The sequence below is a fragment of the Dicentrarchus labrax genome, unplaced genomic scaffold (assembly GCF_905237075.1).
Source record: "Dicentrarchus labrax unplaced genomic scaffold, dlabrax2021, whole genome shotgun sequence".
Taxonomy (NCBI): domain Eukaryota; kingdom Metazoa; phylum Chordata; class Actinopteri; family Moronidae; genus Dicentrarchus; species Dicentrarchus labrax.
Window position 1 is genome coordinate 20,376,757 of NW_026136701.1, and position 22,603 is coordinate 20,399,359.

Consider the following 22,603-nt stretch of genomic DNA (forward strand, 5'->3'; position numbering starts at 1 on the left):
AGGTTACTTCTCTCAGTTGTCCAATTTCACATACAAATCTTAGCACAAGAGTAACAAAGTGGGTAAAAGGGAAATTAGTGGACACAGGAGCATAGATTAGCATAGTCCTAATTCTGGCATTAAGCAACTACTCTAGCACCCAGTTCTGGTGATGAATTCTCATAATATACAAACCCATTTCAGGGAAGTTGTGTCTCATCATGTAGTCTAATGTAACTTTTTTTTTTACAGCTGTCTGAAAAATATTTGCATTTTTTTTCATAGTGAACACACCTCACTTCCTGACTATAAAGGGAGTGGAGGTCAACGCTGGACAGACTGCGTCTTTTCACTGCACCGTCAATGGACGCAAAAGGGACAATTTCCGCCTCTGGCTTCAGGTGAGATCCATTTTTGTCCTTTTACTTACACTCTAGATAAAAGACTAGATCAGAAGGTGGAATCAGTGTCAGAACTCGCCCCTCTGGAAATAAATGTGTCTCACTGAACAGACCCTGTTGTCTGAATATGTAATCTTCTGATCTGGAGTCAGCAGTGCTAATGTTGTGCCACCAGGTCTAAGAAGGCTGCAAGCCTGAGTCTTCTATAAAAGGAAAATAAGAAATGTTGCATTTACCATTTAATGCAGCAGGTTCTCCAATAAATCATGGTAAATCCATAAGATCAACATCTGGTTTAAGGGGATAACAACCCACAATACTGTAGACACTTACTGTGCTTGTTCAGTAAATCATATTATTTGGATCCTAATGGTTGGGTAAAAGGGAGAGAAAAAAGATGGGGCAGGAGTACTTTGTTATTTTTAACATGTTTAACCCTAATTACATAGGGCCAAATGTAAACAGTTACACCAAAGCCTTAGACAGTACATCTTCCTGATTGGCCATTTAAAATGTACAACAGTAGACCTTAAACATAGTCCTGGTTAGCAGTTTAGCCACAACTCTAAATCCCTTTGTAAGGTAAGGTTAAAACGGTACTTGCTATGTTTAAAGGTATGTGACCAGTAAAGTCAAAGTGGAATCCAAATGTACCACGGGGTCAAACTTCAAATAATGCAAACAAACTGCCTTTATTCAAACACAAAAAGTTGGGGGGGGGTTTATTCACGTTAATATATATCATGGCTCCTTTTTTTATGGACACAGTTTTCTTAACTTAGGAACCAAAAGCTGCTGCCAGCCTAGCATTTACTTTCAAAAAGTTGGTTTCAGGGGATAAAAGTAGCTCTTGTAATTTACTCTTTGAATCATTTGACAAATTCCAGCCAAGACATTCACACATTGCTTTATTGCGCCCTTGTGTTTGAGAATTCACCTGCTCACCAGATTCCGAGAGACCTCTGTGTCTCGGAGGCATGGGATTACAGTTGTTTCAGCTCACCGCAGTATGGTCTTAACCTATATAGATGCTGGCTCTGTGGATACTGTGTACTATATCCGGAACAACTGAGCTGCACAGCAGTCTTGAATTGACCTTGTTCTGAGCAGCAAAGGTAGTGCATCTGGCAGACATAACCCTGCCGGCTCTGCTGCTAAGCACACTGTCACACATGTGATCAGTGAGAGCATGACGCTGGGTAAAGGTCCTCTGCCAGGTACTCCATCATTTTAACAAACACGTCCTCATTAGCACAGGAGCTGGAAAACAAACATTAAGTGAAGTCCCCCGATGACAGTAATGAAGAAATATTTCTAATGAACAAATGTCCCCCATCTGCCTGCTGTGAGGGGTGACAGCTGGGGAGAGCCCACTGTGTTTGTGTGTGTGTGCGTGTGTGTGCGTGCATGTGCGTGCGTGCGTGTGCGTATGTGCATTCCTGTGTGATAAATGTATTCCTACTATCAGCCACCGATGGGAATGATAGGACACAAACAAACACGCACAAGAACAGACACAACAAGTACGCTCAACCAGAGTTTCTGAAACACACAAGGTCAGGCCACTTTGCTTATTAAACCTTTTCATTTTGGAGGCTCACTTGTGTGTTTGTCTCGGTTCCAAACAGGGCATTGGTGGACGGGAGGCCCCGATGAAAGCCACTAAACCTTGGAACAACCGGCGCTTCATAGGCACTTTCGATGTAGAGAACACAACCAAGGGCGACTCGGGCCGCTACCGCTGCATCGTCCACTCAGACAAAGGGGTTGGAGTGTCCAATTATGGGGAACTAACTATAAAACGTGAGTATTGGTCCCAGAAACACAAACACTGCCTATCTGAACGAACACTGCACAGACAGCGGGAATGTTTTCCATCCACACGACCTCTATGTAGTACAGCAAAGTCAACAGGAGATAAACAGGAAATGCTGCATGTTCATAGACGAAAATGTCCTCCAAGGCAATACTAAAAATACTAGCTTTTTATGTTGATTTGTTATCCAGAGGACTTTAATGCTTTCCTGTGTAAAGGCTGTCCTTGACTGAGCACAATTCCACCTAAAAGATCACAAAGGCAAGAGGCACCAGGGTTTACAGTAACCTCACTGATATTTCACTCCTGCAGTCATTTGATATGAATTTATGGAGTCGTCTGAAACTAAATCCTGCAAGGCCTCACTTTCCTACAGCCCTATAGCCCGGTAATGGCCTTCTATATTTCTTCACCTCAATTTTCTCCCTGTGCTCTCAATTGAATTTACTGCCCCGATTTTTTTTTTTTTCTTTTTTTGTCTCCAAGCTTTATGTGATTGATAGGTTTAATCCTGGCTGTCCAGATCGAGGTCTGTCAATCATGCGAGAATGGCCAGCTCCAGACACAGCAGAGTGAAGAGGGAGATAAAGTCTCTCTGCCCGAGTGTATCAGTGGGTTTCAGTGGTGTACTCAAAGAAAATTTACTGACACACTGGAGGCACTCAAAACCACACTCGTGCATAAATTCAGCAACACAATCACTTGCACATCCTCCTCACACTTTCACATACACGCTAGATGGCAATATTTTTGCTGATCACTGCTTGCAGTGTGTTACTAGATATATTTTTACACAAGACAAACCAGTTAAGTGTAAAGTGCCTTTGTCATAAATATTTAAAATACAGTAATTTTCTTCATTTAGGCATTCATCAAATCTTGTAATGCAGCCCACTTTAAATTCTGCAGAGATTTCACACCTCGATGACTCCGACATAAGCCAACTCGTCGCAGGAAGAAAAGAGGCGTTTTCACGGTTATAAGTGTCACACATAAAAAAGCTGATATCTCCTCTTATCGTACCAGTCATAAAACAAGTGCTTAACCCTCCTAGCAATGTGTCTGAGTCGTAAATCCTCCTTAAATGTGTATGCACCGCGTCCGTGACTCGTTTTTGGAGGAGTGACCACGGAGCGATTCTTTGGATTACGAGCCTGCTACAGTCGACACACCGTTCACTATCCCCCCACCACTCATTACCATACACTGCCTTTTTCTTCAACATGAGGAGAGTGAATGCTTGATTATCCCAGATAATCACTTCTGCCTTTCATGCCAGTATTCAGTCAGATTTATGTGCCTATGTGGAAGCGCACTGCATGTGTTTCCAGAGCGCCATACGAATTGGCCCAGTGCAGCCCCTTTCCTGTGCCCCCCTTGTGATGGGCTCTCCTGTAGTGCAGCCAGTGGTTCTGAAAGGGCGATAATTACTCCCTGTCCAAGTGCTACCTCCTTTCTTGGCCTGGTTAGAATCACCTGGAACCCGCAAAGCGTTTGGTGAGCTCCAGCGTATTATTCTGGCCCATTTTACCAACTCAAGGCTGCCAAGGTGTGGCCGTGTCAGCACTAATGCGAATAGCCACCAAAAATCCAAGGCCGCCCAGCCAGGCTAGTAATTTTTCCCGTGGCCACCTCTTCTCCTATCAGGAGCAGATCGATTCTTTACTCACAGCAGCCCAATTAAGAAAGAGCGCACAACGTAATGAGGACCTCTTGCATCTTAGCAAAGCTCTGTGGATGTAATGGGCAAATGAAAGAAGGATTTATAAAGACTCAGATCTAACAAATCTAACACAGAGCTGAGTGGCAGCCATTATTAATGCTCTCTGTTTGGTGAATGGCAAATGGAGGGCAAGGTGTGTGTGTGTGTGTGTGTGTGTGTGTGTGTGTGTGTGTGTGTGTGTGTGTCCAGTTGTATAAGTGTGTGCTATTTATGTATGTGTTGTAGTGCTGAAACCATTCATCAATTCATCAATGCTGTGTTATATTATTGTAAATTGAATATATTTGGATTTTAGAGTTGGTTTAACAAAGTCAGCGCCATGGGTTCTCGGAAATTTTGATGAGCAATTTTGTAGACTAAAAGATTAATGAATTAATAAAAAAGAAAAACAGACACATTAATTATGATAAAAATAATTGTGAGTTGCAGCACTATCTTGGTTCTTATTCAGCATTGGGTACATGTGCTTGCCAGGTGTGTGTGTGTGTGTGTGTGTGTGTGTGTATGTGTTTTTCTTTGCATGTGCATTTGTGTGATTGCGTTCTGGCAGGCAGGCAGGTGCTGCAGTAGAGGAGGGCGCAGCTGTCGCCAGGCCGTTTGCCTGTCTGGTCAACATCATGACAACAGCTGCTCACTGACCCCCGCGTATGGCCGCCACTGTCATCTGCGCACCGTCACCCATCTCCAGCCAGCATGGAGCTCACTTCGGAGCCCTTACCAGGGTACCGCTGCTGCGAAGCTGCCTCGTGAGGCTTAAACAGTGGGAATTGAGTTGTTAATATCCTAAAGTGTTCCAGCACTTGAGACTATTTCACACCGGTAATCCGTTATTTTCAGTGCGTCTGCTATGGCTGTTGAACAGAGGATTACTGCACCTACAGGAATTATTTCATCACTGTAAGCTGCTGTTGCTTTTGTGAAGCAGTAACTTTTTCAAAGTTAAATGAAATGCTTATTGCTATAATACATCATGCTGCTTAGTCATATTGTTATGGACATGGTCTCAAGTGATAACAGCAACAATAGACTTGAATGGCAGCAGTGGCATCTGTGCATTACAGTGCATAAAACAAGATGTTCTATAATAAAAAATAAGAAGATTGCTAAAATGATTGAACAATACCTTAGACATTTGAATCCCACAGTCTGATGGTGTCAGAGGTAATCATATAAGATAATACCAGATAAAACCAGATAATGATAAGATGTAGATGCATCATAACTTTAGTAGAGATTAGGTTGTTGAAGTTTGTGTTTAAGTTGCCAAGTTTCTCATCGTGTGAACCAGTCATATCTGAGTCACAATCTACAAACTTTGTCATGCATAGGACCAAATGGCCCTCAAAATTATTATATAAGTGTCATCATAGAATGAGTATGTTGGCAAAAATCTGATAACAACCTACATGACACTTCCGAGGTGTTACTGAGTTTCTTTTTTAATTAAAAATGACAGATGAAATGATATTTTATTCAGATTTCTCACTTGTACTTTTAATAAGTTCTGGTATAAAGCTCTTACTTTTAATTTGGTTCTTTAATGAATGTAGATACAGATTATGCAGTAAAATAAAATACATCTGGACTTTTAGGCATAGATGCCATCTGCTTTTTGAGAGAAATAAAATCAAAAAAAAAAAAAGACAACTACAAGAAAACCAGAGTTCTTGGTTCTCTGAAACCAACATTTGGAAACCCATTTTATACATTTTAGCTTCATTTGATGCATTAAAAGATTACAAATGTCAAACACAATAACAATACCAGTATTATTTGATACACCATTATACAATGCAGAATGGTATTACAGGATGAGCCTGTGCTGCTTTCTGCTGTTTAAATGAATCCGAGCATTTTGCCACTTAACTCAGTTAAACCCCTTTTAAGACATAACAACAGACCATAAAAGACCATCAAAACAAGCCAGATTTTGGCTCACCTCATTCTCCTGTCTGGCTCAAACACGCAGACTGGTGCACTGCGTGTAAGTCCAGGAGAAGACCTGCTGGATTAGCTGGTTCGCTTTAGGTGATGTTTGACAGCCAAACTGGAAGCTTGGATTAGTGGGAGTTTAGGGACCTGCAACAGAGGTCACCGTGGGGTAACCATCTGCTAAGGGAGAGCCTCCAATTCTCTGTAGGACACCTCAGCCTCTTCCTATTATGCCTGGAGACTTCTCCCTCTCCATGACAACTCCATGAGAAGCAGCCAGGCGACTAATGGCATTATTCTGTTACATGTGTGTGCTCATTAGAGCTACTCACCGTGGCCTCTGGGACGTGTAACTATTGTAGTGCATGACAAGGGTAGATTCCTAAGCAATGCCTTGGCTGTGGGTCATAGCTCTTTGTTGACAATGGCAGGTTTTTAGTTGCACCAGGAGACAGGAGTGTGCAATGCATGAAAGACATAGCAGTGAGCTAGAGAAGGTGGACTGGTTCTGTTGTCCCTGTATTGTTGTCCCTACAAGCATTTTAAAAAGTGAAGATAAAAGTGCGGAACTATTCTTGTAGCCGTCTGAAGTTTCTAATCACACCTCCCCTCAAATGTTACTGAACGTCCTCTTGGTTGGTTATATAATAATACAATACTGAAAATATCCCACAGTAAATGACATTTCGAGAAGCCTCATTAAACCAGAAATGGCACAAGGTTTAAGCAAGATTACACAAATATTGGTGACATAACAGAGAAAGGGTCATCTTCAAGGTTGTCATTGAACACCACATTTGTCTGAAAGAGATAAACTTGTATTGAAGAATTTGAGATTACATTTCCAACAAATCCAAACAGACATATTAAAGGTTCAAAGTCCCTAGAAAAGATTAATTTCTAAGTGTTGCACTATTCATTTAGGAGAAAAACGTCATTACTTTCATTAAATATTTCTGCAATAGAGTCTGTGGAAATGTTTCTCTTATGTATTAACCAAAGACTGCAGTTTCCTATTATATAAAAATAACTTAATTTGTTTCCATTTTGTGAAGGTCTCTTACTTTGAAAGATTGGGACATGTGTACAGTGAGTCTAGTTTACACAAAGGCTGCAGCACAAATCAAGCTATCCTCACATGCTCTATTGAGTGTGAAAGTATAAAGAGTTTGATGGTGATAAACAATTTCTCAGTTTGAATTGTCTTATTGTATTCTTACTGGTAGTACTGCCCTTTATTCTACACTATTACAGGGACATTTAGTTATTTTTAGTCCACTGCATTTATTTGACAACTCTGATTCAGAGTTACTTTACAGATGAAGGTTTTAAAATGTGATGTGACTAAACTACCCAACAGCATAAAAAATAGTTAGAATTAACTTCACCTTGATGAGCTACAATATAAAAATGCTGCTTACGTGTTAATGGATTAGTAATATTAATCTCATATTATAATAGTATACCACTCAGAAGGGAAACTCTTCTAAATGTGTACTTTTACTCTGATAGTATGAAGTACATTTTCTAATACTTTTTTAACATTTTCAATGCAGGACTTTGACTTTTAATTGAGTATTTGTCATATTAATACTTTTACTTAATTATAATATCCAAATACTTACTCCACCACGGTTGAACAGGTCTCTTTAACGGGACTTATATTTCTTATCTTCTTTGTCATAAAACATTTACAAAACTGAAATATTTTGAATCCAGTATTGTTTGCATCCACATTGTCCTACTTGCAGTCATCTCCTCCCTTACCTTTCCTGAAGCATTGCAGTATATCTTGTTTTGTTACTGCCTCCTATTGATATCCACTTATAGAAAAACAGCTCCATAGCAGTTCTAGAGGTCTGACACTCCACAGGGTACTTTTTAATTCCACTTCAGATCAGTTAAAGAGATTTGCGCATATTGTACAGAGCTTGAACACCCAAACTGCATCTCCTTCAAATCCCATTTTTAACCAGCTCTTTTGTATTAGCAGTTATGTTTTGGTAGAAAAGCAATGCTGACCAATTTTCTTAAAATCATATTTCTAAGACTTTTGTTATTTTGTTGTTTATTATTATATCTGCACATGACAAGTAAAGTAGGAAGTTGACTTGTGTTATATATGTAACAATAGTTGACATAGTTAACATGCTGTAGAGCTGTACTTCAGGCTTTCCCAGCAATGATTTTTGGCTCTAAAGAAGAGCAAAATTCCACGGCAGTCATGAGCTGAGAGATTAAACCAGCTCTGGAATCAGACAAGAGAGATGACAACTACAGTAGTTGTCAATTATCAGAGGCTTTTCCATTGAAGTCCTCTGATTGAAATCAATATGTTGTTCAATAGGAGCATCGTTTGCCGAGGTCTTGGTGACTTTTGTCTACTGATGATGAGAGTGCTCACCAAGCTGACACTATTGATTGTTACGTGGCTCTTCTTAAATACCTTGATGATTGGAGAAAACATGAAGATACTATAATGTGCTTCAAGAGTATTCTGATGTGGTTCATTGTTTAAAAGAAGAAATTGATTTTGAGTGTCTTGTTTGCTGGGTACAAGCATTCATCCACTGTCTTTTCTTTCTTCTTTTTTTTTGTTTGGGAATGTCAGTACTTTTTACACAAATTAAAAAAAAGTTGTTATTTTTTGTACTGTCAAGAGTTTCCTTAATTTCACCATTATAGTTTAATTATCGAACATCAATCAAAACCTTTTTGTTTCCCTAGAGCCCCCGGTGCCAATTGCACCACCTCAGCTGACTGCTGTTGGTGCCACCTATCTTTGGATCCAGCTGAATGCCAACAGCATCAATGGGGATGGCCCAATCATCGACAGGGAGGTGGAATACCGCACTGTGTCTGGTACCATGTATGACCTGCAGCCTGTAGACAAGACCACACACAAGATCGGCCACCTGGATCCAGACACGGAATACGAGATCAGTGTTCTGCTGACCAGACCTCTGGAGGGAGGCACTGGCGCGCCCGGACCCCCACTGAGAGCCAGGACCAAATGTGCTGGTGAGGCCAAAAATACAATTACTTACAAAGCCTTGCTGGGATTTTAAGGAAATGATACACAGTGTTGTTTCATGGTGTCATGCTTAAAAACCAAATCCATGTGGCTATGGTTGCTACGTCAACACATGTACATGTACAGTCTGAGGCCTTGCAAGGCAACACAGGAGTTTGGCAAGTAACTCTCTCTCAACTGTAGCTTGATAATTAATGACCTGTCAATTACACATCAAATGTGATGCCCAGGGAAATTTGTATTTGGAGCTTTTCAAATCTGTTACAAAATAATTTGTTCAAAATTTAGTGTTTCAACCAGTAAAGATGATAGAATCAAAAACCAACATAGGAAAAGTGATTACTAGTTATTGATGACACATGTAAAGCCTAGCCTTAAAGTAACACTATGCAAGATTTGGGTGATTTGCTACCCACTGTACCCAGCTGTAAACGTGCATTTCTTGTGATTACATTACTTATGATCAAAAACTAGCGATTAGACAACTTTTCTAATGCAGCCAAACATCGAGTAAGTGCAAAAACAAAGCAAGCTAACTAATATTACTTACTAGTCCATCAGCAAGAAGGCCAGCATGCCTTCTGTTTGCAGCCTTTTATTTCACAGAGCTCTCTAACAACTAAAAGGCAGTCCCGGATTTACTCTTGTCCGGCTGCCTTTTGCTCGGTCACCATGTTTTACTCTTCTTAGCTTCTTCCGTCGTCCTCTTTGGTCTCTTGGTCATTTGCTATGTTTGTGCCAGTTTACATCGCCCCTGCCCGGCTCTGGATCTGGTTCGATACCCGCTCTCGGCATTCTACGGATCTAAAAACAAGGCTAAAATCTATGTTACAGCTAACAGTGCTAATAACTGAAAAAACAAGGTTCATTTTTACTGTCAGCACTTTGCACAGTTCCAGCACAATGACGGTCTGATACAACAGAGAACAAAAGTGTCCCACTTGATTAAAATCAAAAGAGAAAGATAGTGAAATCCACAATCCAGTGAAAGAGTGGTCAAAGCAGTTCAAGCCATCCATTCATTCAATAGTTATTTTTTTTCAATTATTGTATTGTTATTGCCTAAGGCTTGTTGTATTTGAGTTTATCCTTAATTTACTTTCACAAACAAAACATTTCAAAAAGATTCCTATTTTTAAAAATCACCCCCTGCATACAATAAATATCCATCAGGCCTCCATTGTTGGTAGTGCTCCATTGTGTTTCCTCTAAAGCCTCATAGCATTTGAAGCAAATAACTCCAGCTCATAATTACCCAACATATATCATTGCAGTTTTTACTTAGGCAATTATTTCTCCTATAGTAGACAAAGCCCTTTGTGTTTTTATTGTTTCCACCTATAGATCTTCATTAAGATTTTTGGCATATGGACATAAATTGTCTTCTTTCTAAGTAATGTATTCTCCAGTGAGCACCTGGAACAATTAGGACTGTGCATACTTTTTAGACATTGCATGTAATAGAAAAAACTGATAACCCCTGTGAACCAATGGAATAATAACAAGTTTTAACTCGCTTTGCTATTTGGAACAGCTGTGTGTCACAATAATTGATATGATTTATAGTAACAGAGCTGAAAACTGCCCTGCCAAATGGTTAGCTTTATAACTACTTGTTTTTCAGCTTAATTCTTATTCCAAAGTCCCTGCAAGCTTCCTAATTCATCAGCAACACAGATTGATATCATGTGTGAAGCAGAGTGGCACCTTAAATTTAGATCATTATAGTGCTGCTATACTGTGGCCATTCATACTCGAACATGGACATAAACACTTTTAGAATGCCTGATGATATTGTACAAATTGCCCTTCTCACAACATTAACCAGCTAAATTCCCATGCTGTACTGGGATGCCAACTCGGGGAACAAAACAAACCTAGCCTCAGCATTTTCCCAGGCTAATGCTGTTTGGTGTCCAGAGAAATGCTGATGAAAATGAGATTTTTCTCCCCTCCCTACCCAGGGTGTAACCCCCTCTCCCCACTGTGAAGGTCATGAGCTTATTCATTTTTAGTCTGGCTGATAGGGATGAATGGCCCTACCTGTGCAGCCTTCTGAGCCAGGCCCAGCTTCTGCGGGGGCCCTGCCCCTTGGCCACCCTGCTGGTCACAGTCGGGGAGATTGATGGCCTCGGCTCCTGAAGTGTGTTTGAGGAAGCAGCTCTTGATCTTGTCCGGCTCTCTGCTGGTCTTTCCCTCTGACAGGCTGGGCCTCAGCAGAGCTCCTAATTGAACGGCTAAGACTCACAGGGCTGTGCTATACATCACTGTTGATACAGACAGGCCCAGAGACTTGCTCCCCCTCTCCCTGCACTGCTGTCTGGTGGCGCTAATGAAAATCTGAGGCCACTTTAGAGCACTGTCTCTTGCATAATTATTCATAGCCATGCCTTGGTCACTTCACAAACTGAGCAATGTTTCTGATGACAAAGGATATTTTAATTCAATCTTCTGTAAAATGGGGAATGTATAATGCAAGGACGCTACCAATTCAATTCAGAAGCAGGAGGAAGAAAGGGGTAGCCTTGAAAGGTTTTCTTTCCCATGAAGCACTTCCATTACTTTCCTAGTGAACATCAAAAGAATGTCTTATCCAAGGCTCTGTGATTGCTCTGGGGGGTTATTTGTAGGTTTCAAGGGTTTACAGAATGATTCAAACAACATTTTGCTCTTGCATAGCCTCATGTCTTTGGACCGTCAATGCTGAATTTCACAACTTGTTAAAATTTGTTATTTTCCCCCTTTCCTACTGGTACAAAATTACTCACCAAACATTTTTCAGGTAAAAGAGAAAAACATTTGGTAACTGCACTCTGCTTCCGTGTGAAATTTGTCTGTGTGAAGTTGTTTACCTCTTCAGAGTTCTCCACGCTTGGTAAGTGCTACTTGAAGACAGACACTGTATTATCAGGTGGTGCCCTAGGATCTCAGCAGGGTGCCCTGTATTTCAGCAACACTATTGAGAGACCATCTCACACAGAGAAACCATTTCCAGCCCACACTAGGAAGGCAGATAAGCAAGCCTTAAACAACTACTCCTCTGCAGTCTGCGTTGTACTTGTACTGTCTGTGTGGAAAAGTATTTGCCAGAGTTTTTCAATTTTCACATCGTAATCTGCTTTGAGTTAAGACAGCCACACATACATTTTGAACATGGTTTCAATCCACCTTACAAGCAAAAATTTTGAAAATTTTGTTACTTCAAAGTTATTCTGATAAGGTACTTTTCTCATTTTAATAATGTCATTATTAAATTATGTAATTATTTATTTTAAAAAATGCTGATTGAGCCAGGGTGAGGGGCACAAATGCATGTTTTTCTACACAGCACTTGTTTCTGATTCTGAGATAATTTCACACTAGTTTCCATGGTAGAAGAACAGTCTGTCCTGTGTGCCTCATCTCCACCCTATGGCCTTCGCTGTCCCGCTGGCTCCCGGGCGCTTTAAAAATGGCAGTACATGATGTCCATGCTGGGTCCAAACACCTGCCACAGACTCCTGCCTCTGCCAACTCCACATCTCCGTCTATAAGTTGTCTCCATCTGCGCTCTGGTACCACGTGGGAGTAGTCTCATCTGTTTGTTTTTACTTTGCCATTCTGTTGCACTGAGTGCTATTAAACACAGGGGAATCAGCGTTAATCAGGGATCAGCCCTCGCTTAAACACTCGTTTATAACAATGGAGAGTAGGGAGGAGCTGCGCAATTATGCTCACCCACACCAAGGTTGGTTATTTGCATTTAGCCTCCTGGTTCATTTGGGAAAGACCAGGTCTGTTTGGATGCAAATAAGAACGATGCCAGTGTTTGGCAACATGAAAATGGTAGTAGTGGTAAAAATACTTTATTTGCCAAGTACAATAATTTGTCGCAGTGACATTGGTGCAGGGATGTAACAAATCTTCAAAACAGGTGTGAATGTCTCAATGAATGACAGTTTTTCAGGATGCTCTTTCCCATTGTAATAATTCCTGCAAACCTTTACATGTTTTTAGAAAATCATGTTCATTTCCCCCCATTAATTTGATATTAAGTTTATTTTTTAAACAGATTTTCATTAAAGGTCATTAAAGTTGTTTTTTTAGTCCATTGCAGTACAGTACGGTGAGGAAAAGGGGCTTCCAAACATGCCTAGAAAGAAAAATAAAGTTAGCTGCTCCTTGCCTGCAAAAATGTAAGTAAATTCCAAGTATTTATTTAAAGCTTCTGATGCACTGGCCGGATACCAGAGTTGCTGCAACAAAACTTGCAGATTGACTGCCAACACGTTTACTGACGTGACCCTACTTCTCTTTTCCAGAGGATTTATATATATATATATATATATATATATGCTCTACTACTTTCACAAAAAAACTGTCCACAGTCTTGCTTACATGCACCTTTACCAACATACTTGGTAATCTCCTGTCCCGTATTAGGTTTACAGCTGTACAAGAGCATTTTTCCAATCATACTGTAACTAGTACCATGAATATGGAAATTCTGTTCTTTATGCAGACAAATCAGATTGATCAATTATCAGCAAAAAGATTTTGTGCATTGGGATACTTTTTAAATTAATTCAATGGACAGAAAATGTAGAACACCGACAGAATCCCTCTTGTTAAGGGTAGAGTAGAATACAGTAGACAATGTATAGCTTTAGAGAAAGGTGTAATATTCACCGTGCTCAGGACAGTTTTGGTGCAATGTACTTACTTCCGAATTTCCCTCGGGATAACTAAAGTATCTATCTATCTATCTATCTATCTATCTATCTATCTATCTATCTATCTATCTATCTATCTATCTATCTATCTATCTATCTATCTATCTATCTATCTATCTATCTATCTATCTATCTATCTATCTATCTATCTATCTATCTATCTATCTATCTATCTATCTATCTATCTATCTTCCTTCCTTCCTTCCTTCCTTCCTTCCTTCCTTCCTTCCTTAAGATACATGGACATACACGCCATCACTGCCAGACCTTGAAGTTTGTGAATCACACGCAAACTCTGGGAAAAAAGTAATTCTGTTACACGAGCATAGTGGTCATGATAACAATCATATAAGCTGTACTGTTAGCTGTCTGTCGATTCCGTTTACTGAAAAATCCACCTTTTCTTTCGTCTTCTCTTTTAAACCTTACAAGTAATGAAGACTCATTCCTTTTTTCTGCCATTGTTCAGCTGTCAAAAAAGCTTTGGAAAGTGCAATTTTTTCTAATGTCTTCTTAATTGTTTAAGAAACCATTCACTTTGACAAGATGATTTAATGACCTGATGTACTGACCAACAGTTAGGGTTTGGTACCACTTGCATGAAGTCTCTGCACACTGTGTGTGTGTGTGTGTGTGTGTGTGTGTGTGTGTGTGTGTGTGTGTGTGTGTGTGTACACACTGAAACAGCGTAGTTGAAGAATAAAAGAAGCAGACTAGGAAGGATGCTGCATAGCTCCAAGGACAGAGATACAAGTTCATAACAGTGTGTAGTTCTCAAATTGTGGAATGCTTTTGTTAGTCTGCCAACCAGGTTATCTCCATCAGCCTACATTATTTCTAGTCACACTGAGAGTCAGTATATTTCCCCTTGCCAATTATTGTCTAACATAAGCCTTGACATTTTATTAACATAGGCAGAATGATGATCTGTCAGCTTTAACTGCTATTTTTTCCCCATCTATAGCTTCATGCATGTCTACAGGGCAAATTGCCTCAGTGATGGCTAACCCTTTATGATGGCTGCCTTTATTTTTTTTTCCTTTGGCTGAGATTGAGCAGATCTATCTCTGTGGGTCTACAAGGAAAGGCAACTGTTTGCTAGGTTTGATGTGTCTAATTAATGCTATTGTTGCTTTAAGGCGTGAATCGAAATCCACTTCACCTCACCATTTCAGATAACAATTGTCTGGTTTGTCACCCACAATAGCTGGCAGTCATGTGACCTATAGGGTTTATATATTGTCTGCAGCAAGGCGAATGAAACCCCTCTGTTTGAGGCCCATTGAATTTGTGTTCTTTTGTCAGTTGGAGAAAACAGGATAGATTGAGTTTGTGCTGTGCAGGAAGGTTATAGGAGGGCCACAATAAAAGTCTTTTTATCACAGGCAGTTGGAAGTAGAATGGCGAATTGTGTTCTATGATATTGGCCCTGCAAAAGGCAAATTGTGTTCCTCTCAAGGACACATCTTTAAACAACTGCAGCTGGAAAGGAGAAAGACACAGAGTGAGAGAAACTCTGAATTTGTAGCTGTTTCATTATCATTATTTCCCTCATCTCTATCACGCCATCTATTCCCCAAACACAAAGAAAGTGAGACTCTGAGAACAGATGTGCGCAACGGATACTCTGGTGACATCCATATAAACTTCTCTTCTTACTGTACTCTTCAGCTCACAAACAATTATCATTGAGGTTGTTTGTAACCTCAACTCTTAAGCCTCAGGAGAATGATAAGTAGCTGTAGTTTAGTCAGGCTTGGCAAGATCCTTTTTTTCTACTGTTTTTAAATTTGAACTGAAATGCTTCTCAAGGTCTTTAAATGTTTCTATTCTTCATGTTTAATTATTCATGGTCTATCTGCTGTAATTTTTGTCACAGATTTTCTCCATCCTTTTGCTGAATTATAGATGTCCCATTTCCCTTGCTAGGCGTCCAGGAAGCACTCATTCAGTCGGGTTGTATAACTCTAACTCAAGAACATTTGTTCGTCTCTTCCTCAACTAAAGGACAGGAATGTCATGAAGGCTGCGATTTATATCCTGTATTCCCCCACCTAGATAGCTAGATCTTAGATCTCATATATCTCCTAAGTAGGTGGCTCAGAAAACGCAGCAGCCATTTCACAAAGTCAAGCGCTTCACTTTGATTTACACTCTGGGTAACACCCTGAGTTGAGTGCGACACATGCAGGTTTTTGGCGACAAATGACAATGCCACGCTGGCCATCTGGGGAGTGTTGAAGTTGAAGAATCACCTTGGTAACCTCCCACTGCTCCTGTAGAGATTGCGTCCCCGTCGGTAAATGAGGGCTTGTGTTCTTCCCGTTTTGTAAGCCCTAACCACAGGCGTTTTCCCCAGGAACCTGAACACAAAAGACAAAGCCTGGTCTGATAGTGGAGATGGATGTGTGGGCATGTGTATGTGTTAAGGCAGATGGGAGAGGAGGGGGTCAGTCTACCTGTCACTCTGACCCCAATCACTGCACAGCATATTGCTGGAAACGAAATGAAAGATTGATTTAACCAGTTCCACCTCCGCTGCCTCTACTCTTTCCATCAACTGGCTGTCCATTTGTTTTCATCCGGTTGGTGGACTTGTGCTTTCCTTCACCTTTTGCCCCTGAGGAACACTTCCTAGGTTTGTTCTTTTAATCCCTCTAAATGGTCAGTGATAGAAAAGACCACCTACTGACATTTTATACCCTGATATTTATTGAGTTATTTATTCCATTTCCATTTTTTAATAACATTTTAGGTGCTTGGTATTTGAAGCAAATCAAAATGTTTATTTGCATCTTCAAGAGAAGTCTTCAAGCCATGGCAATACTGCCATCAGTTGTGCTTCACTGTTGTACTCTGCAGCACAGTACGTTTACACTACTGCACTGCCCAGTATGCTGCACAATATTATGGGAATAAGTAACTATTATTCATTTATGAAATTACTGATTTCATGCAAAAATATGGATTATGAAGTCTTCAAACCCCTAGCACCAAATTGATGCATTATGCATGAAAAAATCTGTTATAAATCCGTCTTAGCTACTTGAATCTGCAGAATCTACTCTTTCCAGTAATAAACACTTATCCATTGCGGATAAACATACATGAACCCAAGATCAAGCAGAAAAGACGTATCTTTAGAGCTTGTCTCACAATCTTCGATTATCTGTACATCCACGGCTGAGGTACAGGGAACAATAGGAACAATATGAACTGGATGCAGCTTATTCAACTGCACTCCTTAGTGCAGATTTGCCAAAAAGTTAATTTGAAGCAATAGAGCAGTAAACTGCCAGTATTTTTGTCTTCGGAAGTGCTTGTCGTATGGTTGAATACCTTTCCAATGTCGCAGACCGACAATCAGACATTCACAACCACTTTACGCCATGATTGGCAGCTGTTTGTAGGTGAGAAAACGAGCAGGATTTGAACCTCTCTCTCATTCTCTCTTTCATTCTTGACAGACAGCCAAAAATATCATTATTTCTGTCACTTTTCATGTGAAAAACTTAGTGCAACACTATGAATTTCTTCCAGGAGAGAATGTCTGAAAATGTGCACTGTTATCCCCATGTTTGAACAATATCGCAACACCCCCCTCTCTTTGATGGCCAGCTTTTCACTTCTCATTGCAGTTGCCGTTCAGAACGACTATAAACACTTTCTGACATGGTCATACAACTGGTAGTATGAACTAGTTTTATTCAAGCATGACTCAACCCTTAAATGCTCTGGATAATTCTAGCCATAAAATCACGCACAATAAATGATAAACAGATTTTCTGTACATCACACGGTTGAGCTCTTTGGTTTTTTTTAAGGCAGCATACAGTATGGTATGGTGGTCCATCATGAACAAAGACAAGCACTTGGTATGACTTGACAGTTGAGTCATGCATCATCCTCCTGTGCTGGTAAGGGTGTATCTTACTTTCCCTTGCATGCTTTCGCTCTCCCTTTTTATTCAGTGCTGTTAGAACGTAGGCATTCACCCATTCATCTCCACCCTTACAGCTTCGGGGGGTTCATCAGACAAGGTGGCAGCCCAGCCCGACCCAGCGCCGGGGCTCATTCTGTGGTTTCAATTCGATCCAGCGTGTTGTAGGCCCCTCCGCCCCTCATCCTCACCCATCATGGCAGTCTCATTTATCATGAGGCCTATAAAGAAGGACTTGATAGAGTGAGGAGCGACCAGCACCATTCAATAAATCCTTGTGATTATCCACGCCTCCGAGGTGTATGGGCAAAGTGTCTGTGTGTGTGTGTGTGTGTGTGTGTGTGTGTGTGTGTGTCCTGAGCACGTGGGCATTTGTCTCTGACTTTGTAATGGGCGTAGAGGGCGATGTTAGAACACAAGAGGTCCATGTACAGTGCCTTTTAAAGTGCTATCAATTATAACATGTGTACATGTGTCACCCCTCAAGGCCTGATTTTGACTTGTTGCATTTGATGGCAACAAAAACCTTGGCACTACTACCCTCCCCCTTCCTCTGTCTTAGCTTCCTTTCTCTGACCCCCCCCACCCACCCATCCACCCACACATTGACTCCCTCCATCTCTCCCTCTTAACCCCCTCCCTCCTCCCTTTCTCTTCCTCCAGAGCATTGCATAGAGAAGCACTCTAGGAGGGTGATGGAGCTTTGATTGTCGGTTATCAAAAGCTATCATTACGGCTCGCTTCTGCGGGATATGAAAATGATTTCCTAAGTGTAAAACCCATGTCATTACCTCAATGGCCTCAGTGCTATCACTGAGATGTAATAGAAAGAGGCAAACAAATGTGCTCGCCTCCCAGCCCGCCCAGCTCAAACAGAACAGAGTGAATAACACACAGCAATGGAGAGATAAGTGATGGCAATACCAGGCCCACTGTCTAGAATAGAACACTTTACACGAAAACAGCCCTCTGACCAGGATTTAATCTCCGCAGTTGTCATGTTGTTTTGGTACTGTCTACAACGAAGGCGCCTGCGTGTGACAAGCCCCGGCTGACATTCTCCAGCAAGGAATCCGACAGTCTACATGCCATCCTGTGAAAGTCTCTTTTTTTCATCTCCAAACAACAAGGCTCCCTCCTCATCCTCCTCCTCCTCCTCCTCCTCCTACTCCTCCTCCTCCACCGTTTCATCCTGATGAGATAGCAACCAGGCTCAGGAGCCACATTGACTTGACGGTGGTTTCTAATCATTGGGGAAGTAGTCTTTTCTTCCCCCCTCCTGGTTCTGTTTGCTGAGCAGGGAGATGGAAGTCTATGCCAGCACCGGGCTTTTCTGCTCTTAATCGATGTGGATCTGATAAAGATCCTGGCTTTCTGAATGACTCGTACACTGCGAAGCCTGAGGGAGATCTGATAAGTAAATCGTTCTTCTGTACATATAGCCAGTAAGATGCTGAGGAACCAGATCTTGGCTCCTGTACGAGCATAGGGACACTTCTTCACTCGCATAAGACTGTAAACATGCTTGAGAACACACACTGCCCCCCTCATACACACTCGCACATACACACACTCCACAACACACACTTGTCTCACAGTAAAGTGGCTGTGCTCCGGACATGCCCAATTTGTTTCCTTTCATCCAGGACTAATGTCTCGCTCTACCCAGGGGCTAAGTGCACCATTTGAAACCCCCCTTTAGGACAGACGGTTGCAACATGCGGTTATTTGTTGTTGTTGTTTCATGTTTTGGGAAATCATGTTGTCACTTCGGCTGCAGCAGCATGTATGCAGGGCCTATTCAAATTAACAAGAGGCAATAATGTGCTGATAATTTCTAAAAACATTATTTAAATGTCACACTGTAATGACAAAAAATCACTAATAGTTCTATGTAAATGTCAAATTCAAATTATTCAATTACATCGGTGAGTGTGGGGCAGGTGATAATTTGTCCACCGCTTGGAATACCAATCTGGCTCTCTCTGGAGCTCATTCTGTGTGCCCTGGCATAAGATAGACCTCAGCAATTTCCTGCTCCAAGGGATGCTTTCATAGCCATTATTATAACTCTATTCCACTGGAAATATCTGCCATACTGGAGAGATATTAGAGTCGTATTTTCAGTACTTTCACCCCAACGTCGCCCTCAGTGTGATAGTTTGTGAGAATTGTAAAAAAATAAAAAAGGTATGGATTTCAAGAGATAGCCCTGTTATTCCTTGTTGTGATTTGCGCTTGTGCTTTTCATACTGAGCCTCTTACTGCTCAGTCAATAAAACTAAACTAGCAGTCACAGTAGACTGGGGTAAGAGGCTCATCTCATCAGCTGTCATTCATGGGCATATGGGCCTATTTAAAAATGGCTGCATAGCCCCCATCTATGCACTGAAGGATTTATAAAGGATATCAGCCATTCAGCGCGACCCGTTCATTTCAGATTAAGTGGGGGAGAGGGTACAGGGTGTATTTCTTTTTCTCTTTCCTCTTCCTTCAAAGTCAACCATGACCAGGCTCTGAAATGGATGAGGCACCTTGTTGTTCACGAAAACAGATGATGTCATTCTGAGTCATGGGGTACAAGTTGTGATTGGGCGTCCGCCACAGATCGTCACATTTTACTGCCTCCCTCAGACAGCTGGCATTTGCACTACAGGGAGCCAATGGGGCAACAAACAATTAGCCTTTTCTCAACAAAACTCCAGGGAGAGGCTATAGAATACTCATAAGAGCTGTTTACTAAATGGCCAATGTTTCTTTATATACCTGCACTATCACTGTTCGCTTACTAGCAAAAATATCTTCTTACCATGTGCCAAGTTTAAAAGTATATATGAATAAATTATTGATTCTTCTTGTTTTGCATGGGATATTTCCCTGCACAGTATATTTTTCACAAGTGATTCCCCTTCTTGTTGGCATCTCTCCATTGGCCAAAATTAGGGTGCTGTGGACATTATCTATGATGTTCCGCAAAGATGGGACTGTGACATTATCCTTGAATGCTCCAGAAATGTGGCTTCCTCCCAGCTGCTCGTGCATGTCTGCGTGAGATTCACACTTTGGTGCATTTGTCACTTTGAGAGCATCTGGTTTAATTTGATTTCTGTGCCTGGCCACCCTGCAATTCTCTGTGCTTTTAGTGTAACCGTTGCCTACTGAGTGCGGCCAACAGATAGTTCCGCAAATAAAGGGGTTTAAACTTCTATTTTCTGGATGGCTTTCCCGACATTTCAAGCTATTTGAAGAGGCCTGTTTTCCTTCGCCAATTCTTCCCAGTTCTGTTAGAATCTCTCTCTTATTTTTTGGCAGATCGCTTTGTGAAGTATTACATTTATTCCCATTTTGCAGTTTGCTAATAGATAGGAATAAGCTTACTTATTGTCTGTTATGCTAAATATTTCACTCTACAGCTTATCTCTTTGAATGTAGATGTCTGACATACAGGTACCAGTCTCCACCAAAGAACAACATTTCTTTCAAAATGTAACAATCACTGAAGTTCAGAGAACCCTTTATCAGAGATGACAAATGTTCAAAGGAGAACTGCTACACAGTGTTACAGAAAGGTTTTGCAAAAAATATTAAGCACTTTTATTCAAGCTGTAATGCACAACACCGCTCACAGAGTCAGAGATTTATACATTTTCCTGTTTAAATCATTATAAAAGCTGATAGATACACATGCTCTGTCAAGGATTTAGTGGTTTCTTGCACTCTGTAGACCTTGTGACAAATCCTCCTTAAAGAGAAGCTAATTGCCATTTTCTTCCTTTTGGAAAGATGTTTTTCCACCATCCAGACATTGTAGCCCTTTGTGTATGCTTCATGTACTATATGCTGCACATTGATATCCCCATCTGTCTTCAACAGCCCTTCCTTTGCCTCCGTCGGGCCCTTCTAATGCTATTTCATCTGCTCTATGAAAGCGCCAGAGAGATCACATCCGTTGTTTCTCCTTGTGAGATCTGAAAGTGTTCCATCTTTCATTCAACTGGCAGGCGCCTTTATTTTCTCTCACCATGTTTCTTCTTGCAACATCCTTTCTCACTTGTACATGCTTCTGTCATGTCACATGTCATGACCTAATTTCCTGTAAAAACAATTCTGTCTTGTAGCTTTTCTGCATAAAACGTTTTTTTGTACAGCCTGTAGAAATGAATAGCATGCTGGAGCTCCAGTCCAGTCCAGTCTCCCCCACCCCCCCCCATGCACCTCCAGAATGTTAAACATGGCTGCCGTGGCTGCCTCTGAATTGCTGGACTGTGTCTCCTGGGGAACAGGGAAATTGAGCCCTGGCTCTTCCTAATAGGTGGTAAAGTGTTAAGTTCCAGAGAAATAGACTGCGAATTTAACCTGGAATGGAAATTGATCCCATTACCTTGTGCTTGGGCTGCTTTCCTCCCGTAGGTAGGAGAGGCAGAGAGTGAGAGCAAGAGGGTAAAATAGATGGGGAAAGCAGAGAGAAGAGATGAGGAAAAAGAGAGAGAGTGGGAAATAGAAATGGGGGAGCAACAGAAAAGGAGAGAGGATATAGAGAAGGGGAATTGAGGGAGAGGAGATAGAAGGAAGGAGAGAGAGAGAAGAAAATGGAGAAAGTAGAAGAGAAGGCAAGGAGACACAGTGTGTATGTGATTAGAGGTGATAGGATGGCAGTGGGGGTTGTGTCCTGCCTGGATTGACAGGCTGGCTGACTCTGTATCAGTGTGGTGCTAATAGCTGACCGCCACTGGGCGAGATGGAAAAGAGGGAGGAAGAGGCAAAGGACAAGGTAGAAGGAGCAGAGGAACGGCACGCTCTGAAGGGATGATACACCTCCTGCTGTGGGGTTTCCACATACAGACCTGTGGCGTCTTGGTGTGTGCAGCTGCTGTGAGACCGAGTTAGCAACGGTGATAGGATTTGGCAATGCTCAGCGGCTTTGAAATTTTTAAATATTTTCTGGAATTCCAAACAGAGGAAATGGTATTTCAATGTAGAAAAAAGTATTGACCGGGTCTCAAGTGTTATGAAAAATTCGGTAGTAGATTTGTATTTGACCTAAAGGAACACCGCCTTCTGTGCCC

General features: G+C 41.2%; 1 protein-coding gene across 12 annotated transcripts in view; it reads left to right on the forward strand.

The window, feature by feature from the left end:
• Positions 1-22,603, forward strand: part of LOC127365723 (receptor-type tyrosine-protein phosphatase mu-like) — a 153,221-nt gene that overhangs the window by 55,023 nt on the left and 75,595 nt on the right. For all 12 annotated transcript variants that reach the window (XM_051404118.1, XM_051404152.1, XM_051404135.1 and 9 more), the window contains exons 5-7: positions 265-380; positions 2,009-2,183; positions 8,579-8,872. In XM_051404118.1, coding sequence (XP_051260078.1) covers positions 265-380; positions 2,009-2,183; positions 8,579-8,872 — 585 coding nt within the window. The remainder of the gene's footprint in view (positions 1-264; positions 381-2,008; positions 2,184-8,578; positions 8,873-22,603) is intronic.